This window comes from Lissotriton helveticus, chromosome 3_2 (assembly GCF_964261635.1).
Source record: "Lissotriton helveticus chromosome 3_2, aLisHel1.1, whole genome shotgun sequence".
Classification (NCBI taxonomy): Eukaryota; Metazoa; Chordata; class Amphibia; order Caudata; family Salamandridae; genus Lissotriton; species Lissotriton helveticus.
The window spans coordinates 311,253,244-311,277,280 of record NC_136062.1 but is presented as its reverse complement, the minus strand read 5'-3'; the positions used below and the strand labels follow the sequence as shown (position 1 = coordinate 311,277,280).

Below are 24,037 nucleotides of genomic sequence, written 5' to 3'. Positions count from 1 at the left end.
AGTGACCGATCTGATGGAGGACTGAGCGTTTATTCTACACTGTTGAGCGACTTTATTTGGAACCCTTGGTTGTCGTGTCATGGTAGGGGCACTAACATTAGGACTTGCAACAGTTAACTGGCGGGCAACTTGGGGCTGTGTGTTTGTATTGCTCTGTTGGCCAGTATCAATTGAAGGCCTTGTTTGTTGTGACCTAATATGGGTGCAGGTGGTAGACCTTGTTGCTATTGGATGAACAGCCACCTAGCAAGTTCTACCAACTTGTCTTCCACAGGACCGCAAGAGCAATTTAAAGCAATTTGACAGCATCAGACTGTGCACGTTGTACCAACGCATTTAGTGAACCTATTTTTCAAGTGATTGCTGTGTCATAGATTACCATAGTGTTGAGAAGGTTCACCTGCAAATCTAACTTGGTTGACAGGTAAGTTGGAGCCTTATCGACTGATTAAAATTAATCGAGCAGGGGATCCCAGGTATTGCTTAGCCCATTTTTTTGCCATGATGTTGGGCTTCTGGTGTCATCCAAACAGATACTAGGCTCGTCAATGTCAGGACTTGATGATAAATGTGATTTTGCTGAGAGCCTCTTTAAGTCCAAAGAGACCAAGCTCCTGGCTTGAAGTTGAGGAGACACCTCGATGAGCAGGGAAGCTATTCCTTCAAAGGAGGAGCTTCTGCTGATTGTATGCTGCTATTTTATTTTTGATTGATGGCTGGGCCGTGAACCAAGTAGATTTTGCTAGGGGAGACGCGTCCTTTCCCTGATTGTCTGGGGAAGAATCAAAAGGCTCATTAATTGAAGGATGGTGTTTCTTGGCAGCTACCTGGGGGCCTGCCCTTTCATTGGCATGTTTAACTTGGTCCAGCATACAGTTGATGCTCTTTGGGTCAGAGGTATCTTAGGCAGATGCCTCCATGGCATTTGGTATGACAGCTAGTGGGGAGTCGAGAGCCGGGTTTTCTCCTGCATTAGCAATGGTGCCCACTTTCAGAATGCCTGTTGTCAAGGTTAGCCTCTTTTTATTTACTTCTAGACTCTTTTTTGCACATTCTCTTTGGCACTATTAGACTTTTTCACGAATGGCTGTTGTGGGTATCTACCAGTAGAGGGTCCGATGTGGGGGGTGTGCGTGGGTGTATGGGAGCTTGTAAGCCTTGTGTGTCATTGTTGTGAGAGAATAATACGTCCATTGTATCTTTTAAAATGATGAATTTATTCCGAGGATTTGACAGCTGGTCATTGGATTGGGCAACCAGTCCGGGAGATAGAAGAGAAAGTGCTGCATCTTGTTCGTTGTGATGTGGCATTAGCAGGGAACGTTCGATTGAGTTGTTTGTTCGGGCAACTTTGTTTGCGCTTCGAGCTTGTCAGTGCCACCCTAATCTTGCCTGAGCGCATGATGTTGTCTTGCTTCCTCAGCCGAGAGTGAGTATCCACGGTAGGGTTTTAACCTGTAGCGGGGTGCACCTGGGCCGGCTTACGGTTGCCGTGATTGATTAGGGCGGGTGAGCACACAGCATAGATCAAGCCGCGCCACGGACCTAGCTGGGCCGCTTCCACTTGCCGCTGGCTCAATCCTCAGGAGATGCACTACGCAGCCCCATGCCCGTAACCAAGTGTTTTACACTGGTTTTGTTTTTAAAGAGCTGCCCTTGGCGCTCCTCCAGCTCCTCTCCCTACCCCCTCAGTTAGCAGCCACCAATTCAGTTGCGTGGCCGGGCAGACAGCAAACCGGAGAAAGTCGGCACAAGACCACACCTGTGCGGTTCAGTTCAGGGAGGATGGCAGCAATCCGCTTCCTGGGCCGCCTTGGATCGCAGCAAGGCAGCGGTGTGCCAGGAGTCCAGGGCCCAGATACCCGGGTAGCCGCCTCGGCGGGTGTGGCTTGTGGAGGGATACCACACAGCTGTGACCACGATTTTGCAGGAATTTTTCCCAGTGTTCTTGGGAAATTTATTTTGTGTTTTGATTTTAAGGTTCTGCCACAGAATTTCCTTCACTTTAGCTTGGAAATGTTTCATTCTTTATCAAGACGTAATCTAATTTCTGCTCAGCTAATGGCGACAAGCATTATATATAGCACTGACATCGCATTCCTTTTTGGCTGCTTTACAAAAGATATTTGTGACCTGCAAATCATACATAAAAATTAATCACATCATGTTGAACAAACAGCATGATACCAAGAGCTGGTAATAGACAAAATAAAAGAATCTGCTTGGAGTTAGTTTAATTTATGTCTTATTGTGATGTCTATTGGTTAAAATATCCCTTGATGTACCTCTACTTCATATCTAGCTCATAAGAAATATTTAATTGCTTAGGATACCCGACTGCCATTTTCATCATTGCAACTTCAATGACAATGTTTTAGTAAATGATGTAATAATGTAATATATTAGTAACTTATCCTGTACATTTTTCACCTGCTAGTGTATATTGGATATGACATTTGGAGCCGGTGGCCATGCAACATCTATTTTACAACAAGCCAGTAACATCAAAATATTTGCACTGGATCGGGATCCTATAGCTTTTAATATAGCCAAGCAACTTTCACAGTCATACACGTAAGTACAATATTTCATCCTTTTTCAGTGTATGCTATCATATTTGCATATCTTCCAACCAACCTATTTGTAGTGAAGTGCTATTTAGCTCATATATCCACCTTGATGTATGCTGTGTTGTATGCGCATTCATTATTAGACTTTTGGAGTGTAATGTTGGTGTGATGCAACTGTAGGCTGAATAAAACATTGTTATTTTTCATATGTGATGAATTTGAGTGAATTACTTTCAGTAGTTGCCTGGTACTGTGATCAAGAGTTCTTTTTCAAGCATGTAAGACTTGAATATTTAAATGCTCATCATTTTACATTTATTAGGGATGTTTTTTTTTTTTTACAACAGATTTTATTTGAGATTGTATACAGTACGCAGGTCTTTGTACCCCAGAGATATCTGAAGGACAATTAGGCCACAATAATTAGAATACAATCCAGTTTTCTTCTAGGAGAAAAATTAAAGAAGCATATACAATCAATACAAAACTAGCCCCCCATCCCCCCAACTCCCCCTCTCCACTCCCCCAGCCGCCCCCCACCCAACCCTGTCGCACTGTCTCCATCACTTGTCTCCAGTTCATTACATATATACCGACCAAAATGCATGCACCTGCCATCGTAGCCCTATCCTATTTCCACCGGAGGGTCCTGATTAGCCAGAGGCTCGAGCCACAGGCCCCTAAAGTCCGCCCAGTGCTTCCAAATTTTAAAGTGTTTCCGTGGACAACCCCGGGCGACAAAGATCAGCTGTTCTAGTCACATGCAGAAATCGAGCCCTCTTTTCCATGCCACAACAGAGGGGGCTCGCGTGTCCTTCCAAGCTCTGGCCACGTCCCTCTTAGCCAGTGTAAGGTCCAACAATAGTAAATGTCTCTTAAAGATGTTTCCCCCTACCCCATCCAGCACATGTAGGAGACCGAACTGCCGCGTACGGGAGAGTTCCCACCCCAGGACCTCAGACATGCAATCGCACACCCCCTTCCAGAACCTAGCAAGTAAGGTGCAGCTCCACACTGTATGTATGAATGTCGCAACCCGTACTGCGCCCCCTGCCCAGAGGAATTGTCCTAACACAGAGTCCACTTGTCGAAACCAGTGAGAGGGAATAGGATGGGGTGATTCTGCAGTTGATACAGCAGCCTGGGGAGAGCCACAATCTTAAAGAAGGCCGACCTACCATAGATGGTCAGCGGCATGCAGGACCATGTCTTAACATCTGCCCGAACCCGCTCCAACACTGGTACCACATTCTGCTCCCAGGAGACCGCGGGAGCCTCGGAGATGAACACCCCCAAGTACTTAAAGCCCCCTACCGCTACCTGTAATGCTGATGCCCAATCCCCCACCCGCGAGCGTCCCCCCAGCTCCCACAAGGTTGATTTGCGGGGGTTCATGTAGAGCCCCGATGTTTCGCCAAAGATTTGCATGATTTCCATAAGGCGCGGCCCTGACTTGTTGATATCCGTAAGGAAAAATAGGACATCATCCTCATATAGCGCAATTCTGTCAGACAGACCCTGATCCCATTCAAACCCCCGTAACTGCGCACCCATGCAGCCAGCGGCTCCATGGCCAGGGCAAAAAGATAGGGCGAGAGGGGGCAGCCCTGCCTAGTGCCCCGCCCAATGGTGAATCTGGGGGAGGTAGCACCTGCCACCCTGACCGAGGCCGTCAGGTCTGTGTAAAGCAGCCGTAAATACGACAAGAAGTGGGGACCGAAGTTAAGCCGCGGCAGGAGGGCGAACAGGTGGGCCCAGCTCAGCGAGTCGAACGCCCTGTCCATATCTGCCAACAGGAGCGCCGCCGGCACCCTGGTACTCCGGACAGCCGCTACAGCCACATGCGCTCTCCGAATGTTATGCCTGGTCGCTCTCTGGGGCATGAAGCCGGCCTGATCTGGATGGATAAGGTCCACTATATAGGGTAGTAGCCGATTGGCCAGTGCTTTGGCCAAGATCTTTGCCTCTACTTTTAGCAAGGAAATCGGGCGATATGATGCATGTTGCTCTGAGGGTCGGCCCGGCTTGTGAAAGACAACCACCTCTGCATGTCTCCAGTCAGGGGGAGACTGCCCCGCTCCCTGGCCTCCTCCACGGCCGCTCTATAATGGGCCCGAGCAGTAAATGGTACCTGCTATAGAATTCGCTGGGGAACCCGTTGGGCCCGGGCGCCTTACCTGTATTAAGTTCGCCCAGTGCTGTGTCCAGTTCCTCCTCTGTCAGTGGGAGCTCCATGCGCTCCCTTACCTCGTCCGAGACCGCGCGTGGCGGCAGATCAGCCAGGAATTTGTCCACTACGTCTGCGGGGAGACATTAGTTTGGGGCATATAAACCTGCGTAATAAGCAGCAAAGCCTTCCGCCAATTCTGTTGGATCCGTGACCGGGACACCTCTTCATCCAGTATCCGAGGTAGAGTCTGAGCCTGGAACGTACCCTGACATAGCCGGTGGAGTATCGTTCCCGATTTATCCCCCCATTGGTAAATCCGGCTGCGTGTTGCAAGCCATATCTGTTTCGCTTCGTCCATTAGCCGGGACGCATACGACTGCTGTGCCAAAAGGAGCTATCCCGCTGCTTGAGCCCCACCCTCCGTACTTCCCCGGAGCTCTTATGCCTCAATTTCGGCCTCAGCCCGAACCAGGTCCGCCCTGCGTTTCCTCCGAGCTGCTGCACACCAGGCTATGTCTACTCCTCTAAGTGTTGGCTTCATGGGCTCCCATACGGTGCCGACTTCCGCAACATACCCTACATTCAGGGATGTTTTTTTAAACACAATAATTAATGAGTTTTATCAAATGACTGAATGAAGTAAATACTACCTGCGCACGAGGAGAAATACAAAGATACGAAAAGTGAGAGGGAAGGTGGTAAAGAAGATGAAGTGAAAGAGAAGGGTAGAAAGAACGAGAGGTGGGTGGTAAGGTGTGCTAGAAACAGCTTCTGGAACTGCAAAGTTAAGTGAAATGCTGTAAATAAAAGCTCTGTAATACAACAATAAAATTCAAACGTATTTCAGATTCCTCATCCATCCCCCTGCAAGTTCTGTTTCTTAAATTTGTATACAGCTGGATATTTACTGTTCAAGGGTATCTGGTGTGGGTAGAGCCGTGGTAGTCTGCCGCAGTGTGATGTTTGTGGACAGAGGAGGAATAAAGGGGGGGTTGTCTGTGTGTGTGGGGGGGCTGATGGTGTTGCAATTCTTCACTGGCTACACTGCTGCGCCTGCTCTGCTGTAACTAATTTGACCAATACACCCACTGTGTTTGCTTTTGGATTATGAACTGTCTACAATCTGTGGGGACCGGTTGTAGAAGTGTTAGGGCTGGAGCTGCTGCACAGGCAGCTCAGTATAAGTAGACAGAGGGAGACCGATGGCACTGAACCACTCACAAACTGGTTCAGGCTGGGTTAGAGGCAGTATATGGCCAGACCTAGACAGATGGACACGCGTTGCCTGCCCAAGCATAGCTAACCCAATTGAGGTATAAACCAATGGAAGACTGATGTGAGCACTGTGGCTAAGGTAACTTTTGTGATGCACTTCACAAGTTGTGCTGTGGTAAGTGCTACCTTCATCTATCACCTGTGTTTGCCTAAATTAAGTATTTAATGATTGTGCCATGGTGTTGCACTGCAAGTGCAACACAGGCATCACTAGAAAATGTGGTGGTCTCCACAAATGAGTGGAAGTTGTGGGCACGAGAAATCACAAGCACAAATTTAAGCACCTGCATATTCATAATGACTATTTTTTCTTAGATTTATTCCACAACATTTTTATTCTCTGCCTTTAATATTTCATGGATCCATACTTTTGAAATGTACTACCTTCTACTGGCAGAATACTCTATCTTCTTTTTTTTTTTTAATAATAACTGCAGTTCTCCAGGCATGCGTTCTGACATCTTTCTGAAGGAGACTGGTTTGCCCCAATTATTATTTTTTCTATGTTGAAATATGACCCTTTTACATAGAGTGTTAGGGCATGCCTCAATCCTACAATGCTGCTAATTTGCACTTACAAAAGAAACGTCTTGGATGGTGTAAGACAAGTCATTTCCTCCTCTTTTATGTAGCCTTTAGTTTATTGTATTCCACAGGTACTTTTCTTATACTGGATCACAGCTACAGGGAAATTAATCTCCTTTTTTGGTTTTCATTACCAGATGGAGCTGTTCGCAGCCCAAATCATCCATGGGAGTTGTGCTAGTTATGAAGATTTCCCTGCACTGAGTATCAGTGACCAAACAGAGTTGATCATGCAGAGATTCTCCAGTTGTCAGACTGATAGATATAAGAAACCAGAAGTGGATTTATCTTTGACTAATATATTCATTCTGCTACACAACTTGATAGGTAATATCTTCCGCGTGACACAGTATGCTCCTTTGGTTTGTCGTATGAAGTTTTAGCATGTCTATCAGATTACATAGGATTGCGTTTCTGGCTTGCTACGAAACATCAGCAACATTAGGTTAAAGTAGGGGCTACACTCTGAGCTTTCATGGTAAAGATGAGGTTCTGTGTTCTAACTTTGAAACATTTTTTTTTATTGATTTTCACATTCATAACCTAAGCATGAGACATTGTGTCCACAGACGTGATACCTCAGTTTAGAGATATGTAGATAAGCACGACCGAATCAAAGAACTGATCCATCTGGGTCTAAGCTTTGGTCCCTCATAAATGCGTACAGACTATATTTCTTGTGGTTAGCTTTGGTGCATTAATAGGAAATATTATTGACATAATTCGAGGAAACAAACAATGGTGAAAGGTACCGCATAGTTCCAGCCTAGATTTATGAAACCTCCTAGTGATCATACCTCATCTTTCACTTAATGCTGGCAAGGACCCTGGATGGGTGTACAACCTTCATACCGCTTTCCCATAATGAAAATAATCCAATATCCCGGCACTCAAATGTGACAATTTAATTGCTTATATTTTTACAGTAAAGGACTAGATTTGCGCACAGTTCCTGAACATTCAGCCACAAATAACAATTTTGGTTCATATAAATGAATAGGTTTAATTAACACACATTAGAAACACCATCAGAAATTGATATACAAAACAGCCACAGAATGATACAAATTTCATTGGTGAAAAACTGGCCAAGAGAGGGTGATGACCAAAATATACAGGACAAATGAAATATATATGTCCTCCTCTTCTTGATCCTCAAGCAACAACAGCCGACACGTGTTTTGTCACGTCGTGTGACTTCCTCAAGGCTGCAAAGATGATTTGTTGTATTTAAAAATCCTTGTAAAAAATATATCTCATCTAAAATTTCTTTTTCACAGATAGACACATTCTGTCCCTGATTGCAGGAAGGTAGCAGGAAAAACCAGATGCGCAAAAGTGGAAGAAAAGTGAAGAGAACTACAGAAGCAGTTAGATTTGATTACACCCTTTGTGTGACAAAAAAAGGGGGGGGGGCAAAATTTATTGTACTAAATTACCTAAATAAGACGAAGTGCAAGTAACCGTCACCAAAAAAACTTTGTTTCGAACTGAAAAGAGGCTAATCTTCTGAATATTTGTAGTGCAAGTATATTAACGTCTATGTCCGTAATCTTCTTTCGAATAACTGAGATTTGATAAGCCCGTTTGGCGAATAACCTATATGGTAGATATAAGTTATACATATGGTTTTACTCATTGATTTTGCCATAGGTATGTCCTACTGTGATAGTCAGAATTAATGACACTCACTTTGTCCATATACTTTGTAGCTCCTCTTTACTTTAATTCATATGTCCAGCCCATATTCAATGTCTTAGTAACTTCCGTTACACGGAACCATAGTGATGTAACCGTTCTATGATTCAATGGAAATGTAATGGTAATATACGATCCATCATGGAAAAAATTGTTTAGAGCTTTATCTTTTTTTCTTTTTTTATTACTTTCCCCTGGTTAATGGGAACTCACTTGTATCAAAAAGCATCACGGGGCCATCCTAGAGTATCCTTAACTCAAGTATAGGTTCTCAAGTAAGTTATAATCTTCTCAGATGGTTAACCTAGAACATAGGGAAATGGATATAGTCATACCAGTGACAGGAATCCATGGTGTGACTTAGGATAACAATTTATTTAGGACTTATCAAGCCTTACCCTTAGGTCACTCTAATGTTTAATATCAATTCCACCTTAGTTTTCCTTTCTTTCTTTGGTAGACTGAGATTACGGCCTGGAACTCGTTTTTCAAGTAGTGAGCGTGTATATTCCTAAAAAACTGTTTATATATAAAAGTATTAGTAATTTTAAAATAACATATGTAAGTTACCAATGATAGGCTTGTTTAAAAGCTCTTATTGTAATGCTCACATATTTAGATAGTGTACATCGAGTACTCACATATTTGCTTATTTCCGTTTTTGAAGGCGTGGGTGATGGGCTCTGATATGCCTAAAAATCAAATAATCAGACATTTAGAAAATAACGTTCATTTAGCCCATTATAATAGTTCGGCAGAATACATGTTTAGACGCCACGGGCAAAATGTATCCATATCGGTTTTATAGCTTGGGCGTCCTAAAAGAGAGAAAGTATTTGTACTTCAAGTGCTCGTAAAAGAAATAGGGATGCCATCTGCACTGGTCATATATAGGACCCCCCGTAGTACAGAACATATCTAAGTTTAGTTTTCGATAGTTGGCGGTTCATCATCTTAAACTAAGGGGATGATATCTCGCAACACTACGTCATTTAGAGCGGACTTTCTAACATATTTCAATGTTAGTGTGCCTGGTCTCGCGTTGTCAACTCGTGGTACAGGCGTCCAAGTAAGCGGCTGCCTTACATTTAAAAAACACAACTCATGATCTCAGCCATCACGAAGGTTTTTACACCAACGGTGATAAGTGACTTACCGCATGTCTGAACGTCCTCTCTAGCCGTGTCACCGTATACGCAACTTTCCAATACTAACCGCTCCATTTTTATGTGTCGATCATACCGGCAGGAAGCCCGGCAAGCCGGAAGTGATCAGGAAGTAAAAAAAAAACGGATGTCTGGTCTGCCATAGAGAGTAAACCAACAGTCGGTGAGCAGGACATCCATCTTGCAATTGCTTAGATTCAATTGCAAGATACTTATCTCTATTCATAAGTATACCGTGTAGGTGTCTGACAGGACACTAAATATAATATCGTGGTCCATTATTCGTTTACCACATTTGTGACCTGTCCCATTAGATTGGGAACTGGTGCTCCTAATTATTTATTACTCAATACTATCAGTGGACGTGATGGTGCTAAAAGACCACAATTCTTTATGATTTAAACAGCCAATGTGTTCGCCTACTAATCGCATAGTTAGATCGGGAAAAGGCGAAAAGAAGCTGTGGTTACAAACCAATCTAAAAAGCACCAACCTAAGCGTATTGCACCGCCATGTTGGAAATGAGTGATTTTCATGATTCAGTATGTGAAACTGTTGTTCGTTGTACATATATAAGTGTACACAAAAAAGAAACGCGCCTTAGGGCATTCATAAGCAAGTACTCGATTTAATCTCTCCTAAAGGACGGTCATACGTTTTCCTTTGACAAAATAGAAATTGTGTGACAAGAAAGGAAAATCATTCATATGCTCAGTATTATGAAACTCGAGATTGAAATCTCTGTAGTAGTTTCATATTGAATATCAAATATAATAAGACATCGGGAAAAGGGAGAGGGAACAGATATAGTGAAAACCTCCAAGAAAAAGAGAGAAGGCAAGAAAATATTTTAAAAAACAACTGGGGTACAATATGACACATATATAAATCATGATTTAGTCTCTGTTGCTGTGTCTCATTTCTATCTAAAAACTAAGAGTTGACAATCCTGACAACTTCAAAACTATTCAATGTGACACATGTATACAACATGATTTTGTCTCAGTTTATGTGTCTCTTTTCCATGTGAGAGACTGAGGGTTGACAATCTTGACAACTTTGAAAACCACTCAATATATGAGGTTCTTACATATAATCCACATTATATTGCATTGTATATCAACATGCCCGCATTACATGTTATTTGTATCCAACATCAGGAGACCGATCGCTGCAAAACTGACATTAAAGTCCGGACATTAATACTAAGACTTCAAAAACACATGCATCTCTTTGTCAAAATTAATTCCCATTTCAACCGCCCTAAGTTTGACGATCCACTGTGTTTCTGTCCGTCTCAATGTCAACACCCTATCACCACCCCTGGGTCCACAATTGACATGTGCAATTCCATGAAATCTGATGCCTCTTAGTTGTTCTAGCGTGTGTGTCTGGTTAAAGTGTACCGCTAGGGGGTAGCTGCCATTGTTGTTGCGTATCACTCTTATATGTTCTTGTATCCTATCTTTTAAAGAGCGAACAGTACTGCCAATATAGATTAAACCACAGCAACAAATAATGCAGTATACAACATAGTTGGTATTACAGTTGATAAACTGCTTAATATTGTGTTTGACTCCAGTATTGTATTGGAATTCTTTTAGTTTGTCTGCTGCGAATTGGCACACACAGCATGTTGTGCATTTATAAAAACCCATTGGTTTAGGTGGAAGCCAAATAGTTTGTTTCTGTTTGGGGGGTAGATAACTTGGGCACAGAATCTCTCTTAGGGTGGTACCTCGTCGATATATCATGGGGTGTGGTGTGACATATTTTTCTAAGGTCTTATCCATATTCAAAAGATGCCAATGTCTCTTAAAGATACTATGCACATGATGACTGTGAGTGTTATATCCAGTTATTACAGCAATTTTGCGTTCTTTGGATTTTATTGGAATCTTATTTGAATTGGTCAAAGCTGATCGTGATTTCTTCTGAATTTTAAACTTAGCATTCTGCAGTACATCACCTGGATAACCCCTCTTTTCAAATCTCTGTTCCAGCTGTGTTAATTATTTCTGAAAAACTTCTTCCTCACTACAGTTACGTTTCAACCTGGTCATTTCTCCCAATGGTATAGAGTTGACCTGGGACCTAGGGTGTGCACTACTGACATGTAGGACAGAGTTCCACGCCGCAGGCTTTCGAAAAAGTCTTGTTGCTATTTTGTTGGCTTTGTGGTACAAGATCACATCCAGGAATTCTATTTCTTTTTTGCTGCTCTTAAATGTAAATTGGAGATTGTAACTATTGTCGTTAAGATGTTTCAACATTTCTCCCAATTCATTTTCATTTACAGACCAACAAAAATATCGTCAATATATCGACCCCAATATATTATATGCTCTGTGAGACTAGTATTAAGAGACTTCCATAGATGTTTCTCAAATGAGCCCATGTATAAATTAGCATAGGAAGGGGAAAATTTGGACCCCATTGCTACACCAATTGCCTGTTTATACCATTCCCCTTGGTGTAGGAAAACATTGTTTTCCAAAACCACCCGTGTAAGGTCAAGTATCATCTGCGTGTGTTCATACAGACTAGCAACTAGAAGCGTGGCTCAGTGATGTGGAGAAGCGTGGCTCAGTGATTAGAGGCGGCAGACCCGGAAGCTGAGATCGACCGTGGACCAGGGTTCGATTCCCCGCCTCGGCGGGTCTCGGGCTCAAAATTCCACGGGCTCGACAATTCTCGCTCTGGTGCCTACTCAACTCACGGGGTCACACTCTGCGACTCTGGGCAATAGCTTGCTTAATCTCCACTACGGCCCCTCGCGGCGGGATGCCTGGCTTTCACCTTGTGGACACCCTGCCGGGGTTTCTCACAGGGGAATACCAGGACGGGTTCCCTAAGCAAGCGCCGGGACGCTTACGGGCAGCTGTGCGCTTTATAAGTCCAGCACATTTACATTACATCCCTATGAGACAGACATTCTGCCAACGTCTCCAATCCTTTCTCCAACGGTATACAGGTGTACAATGAGCACACATCCATTGTGACAAATGTTAGATTGTCTGCCCATTCGATGTCTTCCAGTTTGCTAAGAATGTCCCCCGTATCCCTGATATACGAGGGAAGATTATGTATGAGAGGTTGTAAAAATACATCTATGTATTCAGATATATGTTCCGTTGGGGAACCTATTCCTGAGATTATGGGTCGAGCCTGAGGGAAAATTCCTGGCTTGTGTATTTTTGGCAGGGTATAGATACAGGGGGCCCTGGGTGTAGCATTGTATAGATATCTAAATTCCAATTCCGTAATAAGGCCCTGTTCCTTCCATCCCTGCAGTTTCACCAGTATAGTCGCTGTAATATTCTTTAATGGATTACCCACTAGTTTGATGTATGATTGGTCGCTCATAAGCGGTTTGTCTATCTCATTTACATAGTCATTTACTCGCATCACCACCACATTGCCACCCTTATCTGCCTCTTTCAGCACCACTTCTTTGTTGTTAGATAGGTCTTTCAGTGCTTGATTTTCCTCTCTAGTGAGATTGAACTTAATGTAACTACGTTTCTGGTTCAGCTTGTCCTCTAATTTGTACAGGTCTATAGTGACTGCTTTATAGAATGTGTCCACCAAATTGTTAGCTTGTAATGTAGGTGTAAAAACAGATTTTTGCTTAAGACCGCTGTCCAAACTACGGTCGGGAACTACATCTAAATCATACATTAAATCCATCATTGATACAGGGGTATCTTCACATTCATTTAAGGACAACAAAAGATGTATATCTTGTACTTCCTTTATTGTCTTGTTACAGGTCATAGACACGGGGTTTTTTGGCCTTACTTCAGTACTTTTGTTTTCAAAATATTTCTTCAGCTTTAATTTGCGTACAAACTGGAATAAATCGACATGAATATTTACAAAATCTGGGAAGGCAGTTGGACAGAAGCTTAACCCTTTACTTAGTACACTTTTATCTGATTCAGAAAGTACTAGGTCAGAGAGGTTAACTACGGCAACATTATCATTTTTGGTGGTGTCAATACTGGCATTAGTGGAGACAGAGAGCGGAATCACTTGTTCAGATTCTTGGATATAGAGCGGGTTGTTGCCCCCTCTCTTTGATTTGCGTTTTGACCCGCCCCTCCTTGTTTTCTGATATTTTGTTGGCCATAATTTGTTCGACTGCCCTTGCGGTAGCGTTCCATCTCGTCTAAAAAAGAAGAGTTAGGTTTGGAGGCTTGGTCTGCAGTTAGGGGCCCTATTCCATCCTCAGAGGTGTTTACACTGTGTATGCTGGATGCATCAGATTCACTAGATGAGGGCACTGCATTGGTTGCTTGAACATTTACTTTGGGTAGTTTAGATTTAGTCTGAACATCGTCAAATTTTTTAGCAAAAGTAAACACCCTTCCGTTTTTATAATCATACTCATCCCTTTTTAGTTTTCTCATCTTTTTTTCTTTAATGTGAAGCTGATGAGCGCTCACAATCTCATCCAAAATTTTATAGTTCTTCTTGGTAGTTTCCTCTAAGTTAAGGTTTTTGATCTCCTGTTCCAATTTCTCTATTTCCAAAAGTAATGTCTCTCTCTTTCTCTTCGCGTGTCTAATTAAAATATCCATCATTCTATAGGAGGAGTTCAAGTTTAACTCTTCCCATTCTTTCAATAGATCTCCATCTAGGTCCTCAAACGTTGGAAAAATGATAATTCTTAAACCACGTGGGACCTGCTTTGTCCAAATACCGTTTCAAAATAATAACATCCCACCAACGGGGGACACCTCTTGTTTGCGGGCTCGTTCCAATTTTATGAATTTCAATTTCAAACCTTCCTGCTCCATCGTTTTATTAGTCGTGGGAACTTTATTAGTGGCACCAGTAAATCATTCTTGCAACATCGCATTTCTTTCTTCTTCAAAATTTTCCATGATAGATATATAGTTGCCTAGTTATTGTTAAAATTACAGGAAAATTTCTTTTACAGAGATATTTCCCCTATCAGTCCTAAATCTGAGAAAGTGAGTGCCGCTCTCCACATAAACTTTATATGTTATTTCACTGGCAGTAATGCAACTGAGGCGCACCTCATTCAACAATATACTCAGATTAGGTCATACATTAAGGGATTGACAAAGTATGGGTCATCAGCATTAGTACATTTAGTGATGGTGCCTCTCGGGACAGAAAACACCCTACTACCTAGGTGTACATATACACAGGGATATCAAAGAAAATCCCCAGGTACCTCAAAATGAATAATCCAAAATGAACGTTATTTTCTAAATGTCTGATTATTTGAATTTTAGGCATATCAGAGCCCATCACCCACGCCTTAAAAAACGGAAATAAGCAAATATGTGAGTACTCGATGTACACTCTATTTAAATATGTGAGCATTACAATAAGAGCTTTTAAACAAGCCTATCATTGGTAACTTACATATGTTATTTTAAAATTACTAATACTTTTATATATAAACAGTTTTTAGGAATATACACGCTCACTACTTGAAAAACGAGTTCCAGGCCGTAATCTTAGTCTACCAAAGAAAGAAAGGAAAACTAAGGTGGAATTGATATTAAACATTAGAGTGACCTAAGGGTAAGGCTTGATAAGTCCTAAATAAATTGTTATCCTAAGTCACACCATGGATTCCTGTCACTGGTATGACTATATCCATTTCCCTATGTTCTAGGTTAACCATCTGAGAAGATTATAACTTACTTGAGAACCTATACTTGAGTTAAGGATACTCTATGATGGCCCCGTGATGCTTTTTGATACAAGTGAGTTCCCATTAACCAGGGGAAAGTAATAAAAAAAGAAAAAAAGATAAAGCTCTAAACAATTTTTTCCATGATGGATCGTATATTACCATTACATTTCCATTGAATCATAGAACGGTTACATCACTATGGTTCCGTGTAACAGAGGTTACTAAGACATGGAATATGGGCTGGACATATGAATTAAAGTAAAGAGGAGCTACAAAGTATATGGACAAAGTGAGTGTCATTAATTCTGACTATCACAATAGGGATACCTGTGGCAAAATCAATGAGTAAAACCATATGTATAACTTATATCTACCATATAGGTTATTCGAAAGAAGATTACGGACATAGACGTTAATATACTTGCACTACAAATATTCAGAAGGTTAGCCTCTTTTCAGTTCGAAACAAAGTTTTTTTGGTGACGGTTACTTGCACTTCGTCTTATTTAGGTAATTTGGTCAAATAAATTTTGCCCCCCTCCCCCTTTTTTTGTCACACAAAGAGTGTAATCAAATCTAACTGCTTCTGTAGTTCTCTTCACTTTTCTTCCACTTTTGCACATCTGGTTTTTCCTGCTACCTTCCTGCAATCAGGGACAGAATGTGTCTATCTGTGAAAAAGAAATTTTAGATGAGATATATTTTTTACAAGGATTTTTAAATACAACAAATCATTATCTTTGCAGCCTTGAGGAAGTCACACGACGTGACGAAACACGTGTCGGCTGTTGTTGCTTGAGGATCAAGAAGAGGAGGACATATATATTTCATTTGTCCTGTATATTTTGGTCATCACCCTCTCTTGGCCAGTTTTTCACCAATGAAATTTGTATCATTCTGTGGCTGTTTTGTATATCAATTTCTGATGGTGTTTCTAATGTGTGTTAATTAAACCTATTCATTTATATGAACCAAAATTGTTATTTGTGGCTGAATGTTCAGGAACTGTGCGCAAATCTAGTCCTTTACGGTAAAAATATGAGCAATTAAATTGTCACATTTGAGTGCCGGGATATTGGATTATTCATTTTGAGGTACCTGGGGATTTTCTTTGATATCCCCGTGTATATGTACACCTAGGTAGTAGGGTGTTTTTTGTCCCGAGAGGCACCATCACTAAATGTACTAATGCTGATGACCCATACTTTGTCAATCCCTTAATGTATGACCTAATCTGAGTATATTGTTGAATGAGGTGCGCCTCAGTTGCATTACTGCCAGTGAAATAACATACCTCTTTCCCATGCAAAGGTTACCTATGTTCTAACTTAATCCTTTGGAGTGAGTGATAGGTACTGCCTATCATCAGATGGCATAATTTCTAGTAGGTGATTTTTACATTACTACCCTGAATATAATACCAGTGAAATTCAGCAGTTATATTTACCTAAACTAACTATAACTTACACCTCCGCAATGCACTACTTATGACCTCACATATTACATCACTTATAACATGGTCAGTAAATTCACTGATGGCACGAGGAAATGTCGCCAGTGACAGTGTCTGCGTTTTGGTGTTTGTAATTGTTTCTGGTGCGTCTTTATCCAGAAATATGTGATAAAATGAATCTTCCTATAGAGAAGACGACAAGACTACAAAGAGGTAAATCTCCACCAAACAAGGTCCTTCCTCTTTACTGTATGAAGTAAGTGCTTCTGTGTTTGGTGAAGATGTCCTTATATTCCTCCACGTTAAGAACTCCTCACCAAAATTCGTGGGAAATGTGCTGTGGAAGGGGTGCTTGTTAAGTTGTCCATCATCCTGGCAAAAGGCAGGAAGACCTTTGGAAACTACTAAGTTGGGTGGGGCCAAATAGGGAAGCATCCAAGTGATTTCCACATTTGCGTACTCCTAGCAATTTAAAGGTAGAACTATGCTCTTATTAAGAGAGGACAGGAAAGAACCCACTTGTCACAGTCACATACAGATTGATCAACAATTCAGTCACGTCTTCAAAGGATTTCGGATCGTTTTTCAATAATGAATTGCAGAGAAAACACACTTGCTTTGCATTTCCCAAGCCCAGGATTTAGGATCATATGTCCTTTACAGGAGTGAAGCTTTAACAGGGGCACCTGCTATGTTTATATGTGTAAGTGCTTACTGTTGAGGTTTAATTTTTGTGAAATGAGAATGAGGACCAGAACTTCCCCTGTGACACTATCCCCCGGCGCAGGCCTTGACTTAATGGGGGAGAGGGGCTGCACGGCCTCTGGCCGATTTCAGCCCAGGGGACACCATTCCCCATGGCCCGGCAGAAATTTAATTGGGGAATGATGCTGTGTGCCTCCCCAGGCCGATTTTGGCCAGGGGACCCCATCCCCTGGGGCCTGGCCTTAATTGAATGGGGGAGGGAGGCTGCAAGGCCACCCTCCCTGGGCCCAGCCATGAGTCATTGGCGCCCTGACCCCCCAGGGCACCCAATGTAGTTTGTTGGAGACCACGGAGGTAGCCTCGAGGCCCCCGTGATCCCAGCCAGCTGTCTGCCTCCTGTGGGAGCCTGCCGTGCTCGCCACACAGGGAGCTGCTAGAAATGCAGTAATGCAATTGAGGTGTTAGGAAAACCCACATCCTTAGTAATGCAAATGTTTGCCTATGAACAGCACAGAAAAATACAAAATACCAACTTTGGAGATACGCAAGGAACAAAATGATATAATTATCAAAAGTACTAGTTTGTGTAACCCTCTTGCTCTTATCTTGACAAGATATTTGGATTTAAAATCACCATCATTGAGGTTTTTGATATAATCAAAGAAATAAAGGGGTGGCAGATTCTTCAGTAGTGACATCATTTGCCAGTCAAAGCTGTACAAAATGGAGATAGCTATGCCTGACAGTTGCCTATTACCAAGTAAAAACTTAAATAGATGGAATTTATTCTACCAATACATTCCGAACTCAGAGGTATCAGGTTTTATCAGATGCAATGAATTTCATATATTCCTCCGGGGCACATGTAATCAGGCCCTTAATTAGATGCTTCAAAGATGTTAGTAAAGTATTTGCAGAAATTAAGCACTCTGATTCTGTTGGAAAGCGTCTTGTCTCAGTTTCAAAATCTAGTATGACCACAAAAAGAGTTTTGTTTTTAACATAGTTATAACATGTATAAAGTTTAACACTAGTGGTGACAGGAAAGCACAAACAATCAAGAACAATTTAAAATGTTACAGAGAGACAATAAAAGAAATACTTCATAAAAACGAAACAAATCCATGTGGGGAAAAGGCTAGGTTGAAATAGAATAAAGCTTGAATTAAAAAAACTGAGAGTAAACGTTCAGAATGATTTTAAGGATGAAATCGTCTACTCTCATGTGGAAGTGAATACGCGTATTTTGAGGCAGAGTTAATACTTGCTCCTAGTCAGTCTGGAACTACCAGCAACTTGCAGTTTACTGACAAAATGGAAGGATTAACTAAGTAACAGTGCCTTGTTGATCATTCAACTGAACTTTATCCCTGAGTTTAAGAGGCAAGGTGCGAATAGAAAAGGAAACATGCATAATGTGCTTAAATGTATTGTTCCCAGAAATTAGACATGGTAACGAATAGAGGACAGCCCTTATAGTGGAATGAGAGGATCCTGAGGGGTGAGAGAGGATAGCATTGCCCTAATCCAGCCTTTCATAAACCAGGATTAGGACGGTGGTAGAGAAGTCGGAACAAAATTAGTTGCAAGAAAAAACAATTGGCATATATGCATTTTAGACTTCAATGAAGAATGAAAGGCAACTCTCCATTATTTACCAGAACATCAAAGAGAGGGAGTTATGCCTGGGTAGCTAAGGAGAAAATTTAGTTTGTCATCACATAAACAAGTCTGGCAGATGAACTGATAATAAACGTGTATTATTCTGTAGTAGGGGATCTCTGTGTATAGTCATAATCTATGTGCGTGGACCCCGGAGCAATCAAAAATAATCTCTTAAAGTGTCGAAAAAATGCAGTGGTTTGATTTTGATTCGGTTATTCATGATAACGGCTACCAATGGAGGCAGGACATAACAATACTATATCATGATTCATATGAACTAGTTTTCTGAATCGCCCCAGAAAAAGCTATCTAACTAACTATATAACTATCCATGTTTAACCAACAAGCAAGGAGTAGTTTCTGTCCTGTAACTCCAGTTCTGTAGTAGGGGTATTTCTGTTATAGTCATAATCTAGTGAATAGTCCCGCCCATGTGCGTGGACCCCGTAGCAATCAAAAATAATCTCTTAAAGTGTCGAAAAAATGCAAAACTGCACAGACACTTAAGAGAGAATTTAAAGACAGATAATGCAGCCTATAAAAGGCTACACTGTCCAGTACTTCAACTAGAAATTCCACCACAAAATCCACAAAACAGCAAAGCCTGTACAGATTTCCCTTGCTTTAACAGCAAACACCCTCTGGAATGATAGAGAGGAGGACCTGGACAGACAAGCCCCATAGGCTGCCATTATGTGGCTCAGAACAGGATACTGTGCCTTTCAGAGAACCTTCCAGAACTTCACAGTATCCCAGAATGCCCTGCAGGTCCCATTTACTTTCAGTTCTTTTTTCCGGCTCCTGCAAGCAGGACCCTGGAGCATTGAGCTCTCCCTTTTCAAGGGTTTATTGGTGATTTTTCACTATTAATTTCGTTTTGAGTGCTTCTAATGTACTTTAGTGCTGTTCTTCTTGGTTTTTGCTCCCTTTTGATGTCAAATATGCCTGCATTAATTGACAAATGCCCGGAGTGCTCCAGGAAGAAGGCCAAATCGGATTCCCATGAGGTGTGTATCCTCTGCCTTCCATCTTCCCATGTCCCAGAAGAGTGTGAGATTTGTCAGGGCTTCTCTGGCAGGACCTTGAAGGAAAGAAAGAAAATCAGGTTTCAGGGACTCAAGGAAAGAAGGCTGAAGGCACAAGGTGGGTCTGGAGGGGCTCCTTCTACCCATGCTGAGGCCTCTGGGGGGCTCCCCAGGGGCAGGAAGACCAGCAAACGTGCCCACTCTCCGTTTGGGTCGATTGCTGAGACCACGACGTCGAGAGGAATGACTGCGGTCTGTTCCCCGTCCCCCCAGGACTCTGGGGCGAAGCGCCGTCGACGCTCGACGTCGAGGGATGTGCACAGGCCGCCGTCGAAGTCTCCAGTGACGATTTCGTCGTCATCCCCGTCGGTCTCGACGTCGAGTGATCGACGTCGAAGGGCCCGGCGTCGGCGCTCGCCGTCGAAGCGACACCGCCGTTCGCCGTCGGCGAAGAGGAGGAGAACATCGACGTCGAGTGGATCCTCGAAGAGTGGCCCGACGTCGAGGCGGAAGAGGTCGCCGTCGAGGCGGAAGAGGTCGCCGTCGAGGCGGAAGAGGTCGAGGTCGCCGTCGAGGTCGACGTCGAGGCGCAAGAGGTCGCCGTCGAGGCGCAAGAGATCGCCGTCGAGACACAAGAGGTCGTCGTCAAGACATGAGAGATCGACGTCGAAGCATTCGAAGTCGATGTCGAGGCGTGGACGTCGGTCGACGTCGAGGAAGAGATGCTCGACGTCGAGGGGTCGACGCTCGCCGTCTGGTCACCCTTCTTCGACATCGAAGAAACGGGAGAGGAGGCCTGATGCCATGGGAGGCTCCCCGACGTCCCAGGCTGGTGGTGGTTTACCGGGCTCGATGTATTTCGAGGTGGATACGCCTTCGCGAGTTATGCCTCCGCCTCCATTGCCGAGTGGTCTCCCTTCGAGGGCTCCTACCCCTCCTCCTTTGCCTCCGCTTCCACAACCTGTACCTCAACCTCAGGTGGAGAAGCCTCCTCCGGTGCCTCCGAGGTCGGTTTCATTGCCCAGGTTTCCGACACCTCCCAAGGGGACTCCTAAGCCGCAGGCCCGGCCAAACCTAAGACGCCCGCGCCGGTGGAACCGGTGGATCGCCTGAGGCCTAGGAAGTCCAGATCGCGCTCCGGATGGAGAGGAAGATCTAGGAGTCGGCGCAGATCCTCCATGAGATCTAGGCGCCGCCATAGGAGGCGAGGGTCCAGGTCACGCACGGACTCCTCCAGGACGCGCTCCTATTCGCCGACCTTGTCGGATTCCCCGGGGACAAGGGTGTCTCCAGTGGACGACATCCGCACGTTCCAGGAGGTTCTCCTGAGGGGGGCTACGAAGTTGGGCATCACGGTGACGGCTCCTACACCTACGACGTCCGTGATATTCGAGACACTTCACAAGAAGCATCTGTCTCGCCCTCTGCTGCCATTGGTGCCAGGGCTGGTCGAGCCTGCGGAGGAGCTGTTTCTTACGCCTGCGGTGGTGAAGGCCGCTCCCTCCCGCCTTCTGAAGAAGTACAGAGCACCGGATTCGGACCCGGCCTTCCTGCGGATGGACCCAGTGCCCGACTCAGTTATAGTGCCGGCGGCCAGGAAGTTACACTCTACCTCGACGTCCTCCACCGTGCCGCCTGAAAAGGAAAGCCGATGGATTGATTCGGCTGGGCGTAAGGCTTGTGAAACTTCTTCCACGACCATGAAGGCCTCCAGCGATTCGGATTTGCTGGGGCGGTACAGCCGTGCCCTGTGGGACTCCCTGGAACAGTTCGCGGACCTTCTGCCACGTGACAAGAAGGAGGACTTCCTGGAAATACTTAAGGAAGGGATGCTGGTCTCAAAGCAGGTCATTAGCGCGGCTGCGGATATCTCGCTGTTGGCAGCCCATGGTTACTGTCACGGGATCAACCAGCGCCGCCATGCTTGGCTCAGGCTAACGTCACTCAAGCCGGAGGCCCAGCAGCGGGTGGCCAATCTGCCCTTTTCCGGAGAGACACTGTTCGGAAAACACGCCGATGATGAGATGGCCCGCATGAAGGCGTAGGCGGAGACCCAAACGGCTGTGGGCTTGGAGAAGCCCAAAGAAAAGAAGTCCTACCGCCCGTTCCAGAGATGGTTCGGGGCACAGGGAAAAGGACGCGGACAGTCTTTGGGACAGCAGCAGCAACAACAGCAGCAGTTCCGGCGACCCTTCCAAAAGCGCCAGAGGGGTAGAGGTGGACAACAGTCCTCTACCGCTACCAAAGGCCCGGCCGGGTCTCGACCCTGAGCGGTTACTTCCCCTTCATCCGTTACCCGCTCCGGTGGGGGGAAGCGTTCAATTTTTTCTGGCAGAGTGGAGAAAAATTACTCAGGACAAGTGGGTGCTGAATATTGTTTGCAATGGATACAGTCTTCGGTTCATCAGCCCTCCTCCATCGATTCCTCCGGTCAGCTCGCAGTATCAACTGCGTGAGCTCCAGGCGGAGGCCGATATCCTGTTAAGGAAAAGGGCGATAGAAGACGTACCTCTGTCTCAAAGAGGAAGAGGTCTGTACTCCCGGTTCTTTCTGGTCCGCAAGAAGGACAAGAACGAGTTCAGGCCCATTCTGGACTTGCGACAGGCGAACAAATGGATTCGCAGAGAGAAGTTTCGCATGCTGTCGTTGCATCAGATTTATCCTCAGTTGCAACAGGGAGACTGGCTATGTGCAATAGACCTACAGGATGCGTACTTCCATGTGCCCATTGCACACAAACACAGGAAGTTCCTGCGATTTCAAGTCGGCACCAATCACTATCAGTACACAGTGCTTCCGTTCGAGCTGAAGTCTGCGCCCAGGACTTTCTCGAAGTGCATGGCAGTGGTAGCAGCACACCTGAAGAGGAACAAGGTGTTTGTCTACCCGTACCTGGACGATTGGTTGATCAAGGCCTCCTCCTTCTCGGAAGCTCAGGCGCACTTCCAGAAGACGTGCGTTCTCTTGAACAAGCTGGGGTTGCACATCAACATGTCCAAGTCTGTCCCGACTCCGGTCCAGTGCATTCAGTACTTGGGGGCCACCATCGATACGAGGTCAGCAAGCGTGTCTCTTTCGGAGGAGCGACGATTATCGCTTCATCGGAAGGCTCGGGCTCTTCTGACCACCCCTTCTACAACAGTGAGGACGGTGTCTTCTCTGCTGGGATCGAGGGCCTCTTGTATCTTCCTGACGCCACATGCGCGGCTGCACATGAGACCGCTGCAGGAGTGCTTGGAGGATCAGTGGGACCAAAGGAGAGGATCTTGGGACGACAAGATACGACTGTCTCTGCATGCTCTTCAGTCTCTGAAATGGTGGTGTTCAGCGGAGAATCTCCTCAAGGGGGTTCCCTTCCACAAGGACATTCCCACTCAGACTACCGTGACGGATGCGTCTCTCCAGGGCTGGGGAGCGCACTCCGGAGACTTACAGATTCAAGGGACGTGGTCCCCGACGGAGTCCACGTACCACATCAATTTCCTGGAACTCAGAGCTGTCCACTTGGCACTGAAGGCCTTTCACCCGTCCTTCCAGACCAACTCCTTGCTTGTACTGACGGACAATACGACCACGATGTATTACCTCAACAAGCAGGGGGGCTCGAGATCACGCACCCTGTCGCAGGAGGCGCAGGCGATCTGGCACTGGCCTCTGGCCCGAGGACTGACGATAACGGCCACCCATCTGCCAGGTGTGCAGAATGTTCAGGCAGACACACTGAGCAGACTGATTCAGGAAAGCCACGAATGGGTCATAAACAACGAGGTATTAGGAGAAGTCTTCGCAAGGTGGGGAGCTCCAGACGTAGATCTGTTCGCCACCGCAGAAAACAGCAAATGCCGAGACTTCGCCTCCAGGTACTACCAGCCAGGGACGCTGGGGAATGCGTTATGGATCGACTGGTCGAACAGCTTTCTGTACGCTTTTCCACCCATTCCCCTGATTCCGACGGTTCTCATCAAGCTGTCCCAGTCCAGGGCGCGGATGATACTGATTGCCCCGGAATGGCCCAGGCAGTGGTGGTTCACGGACCTGCTTCACCGGT

General features: G+C 44.6%; 1 protein-coding gene across 1 annotated transcript in view; it reads left to right on the top strand.

The window, feature by feature from the left end:
- METTL15 (methyltransferase 15, mitochondrial 12S rRNA N4-cytidine) overlaps window positions 1-24,037 on the top strand; it is a 971,710-nt gene that overhangs the window by 344,593 nt on the left and 603,080 nt on the right. Inside the window, exon 3 of the mRNA XM_078684202.1 lies at window positions 2,438-2,574. Within this exon, the coding sequence (XP_078540328.1) occupies window positions 2,438-2,574 (137 nt within the window). The remainder of the gene's footprint in view (window positions 1-2,437; window positions 2,575-24,037) is intronic.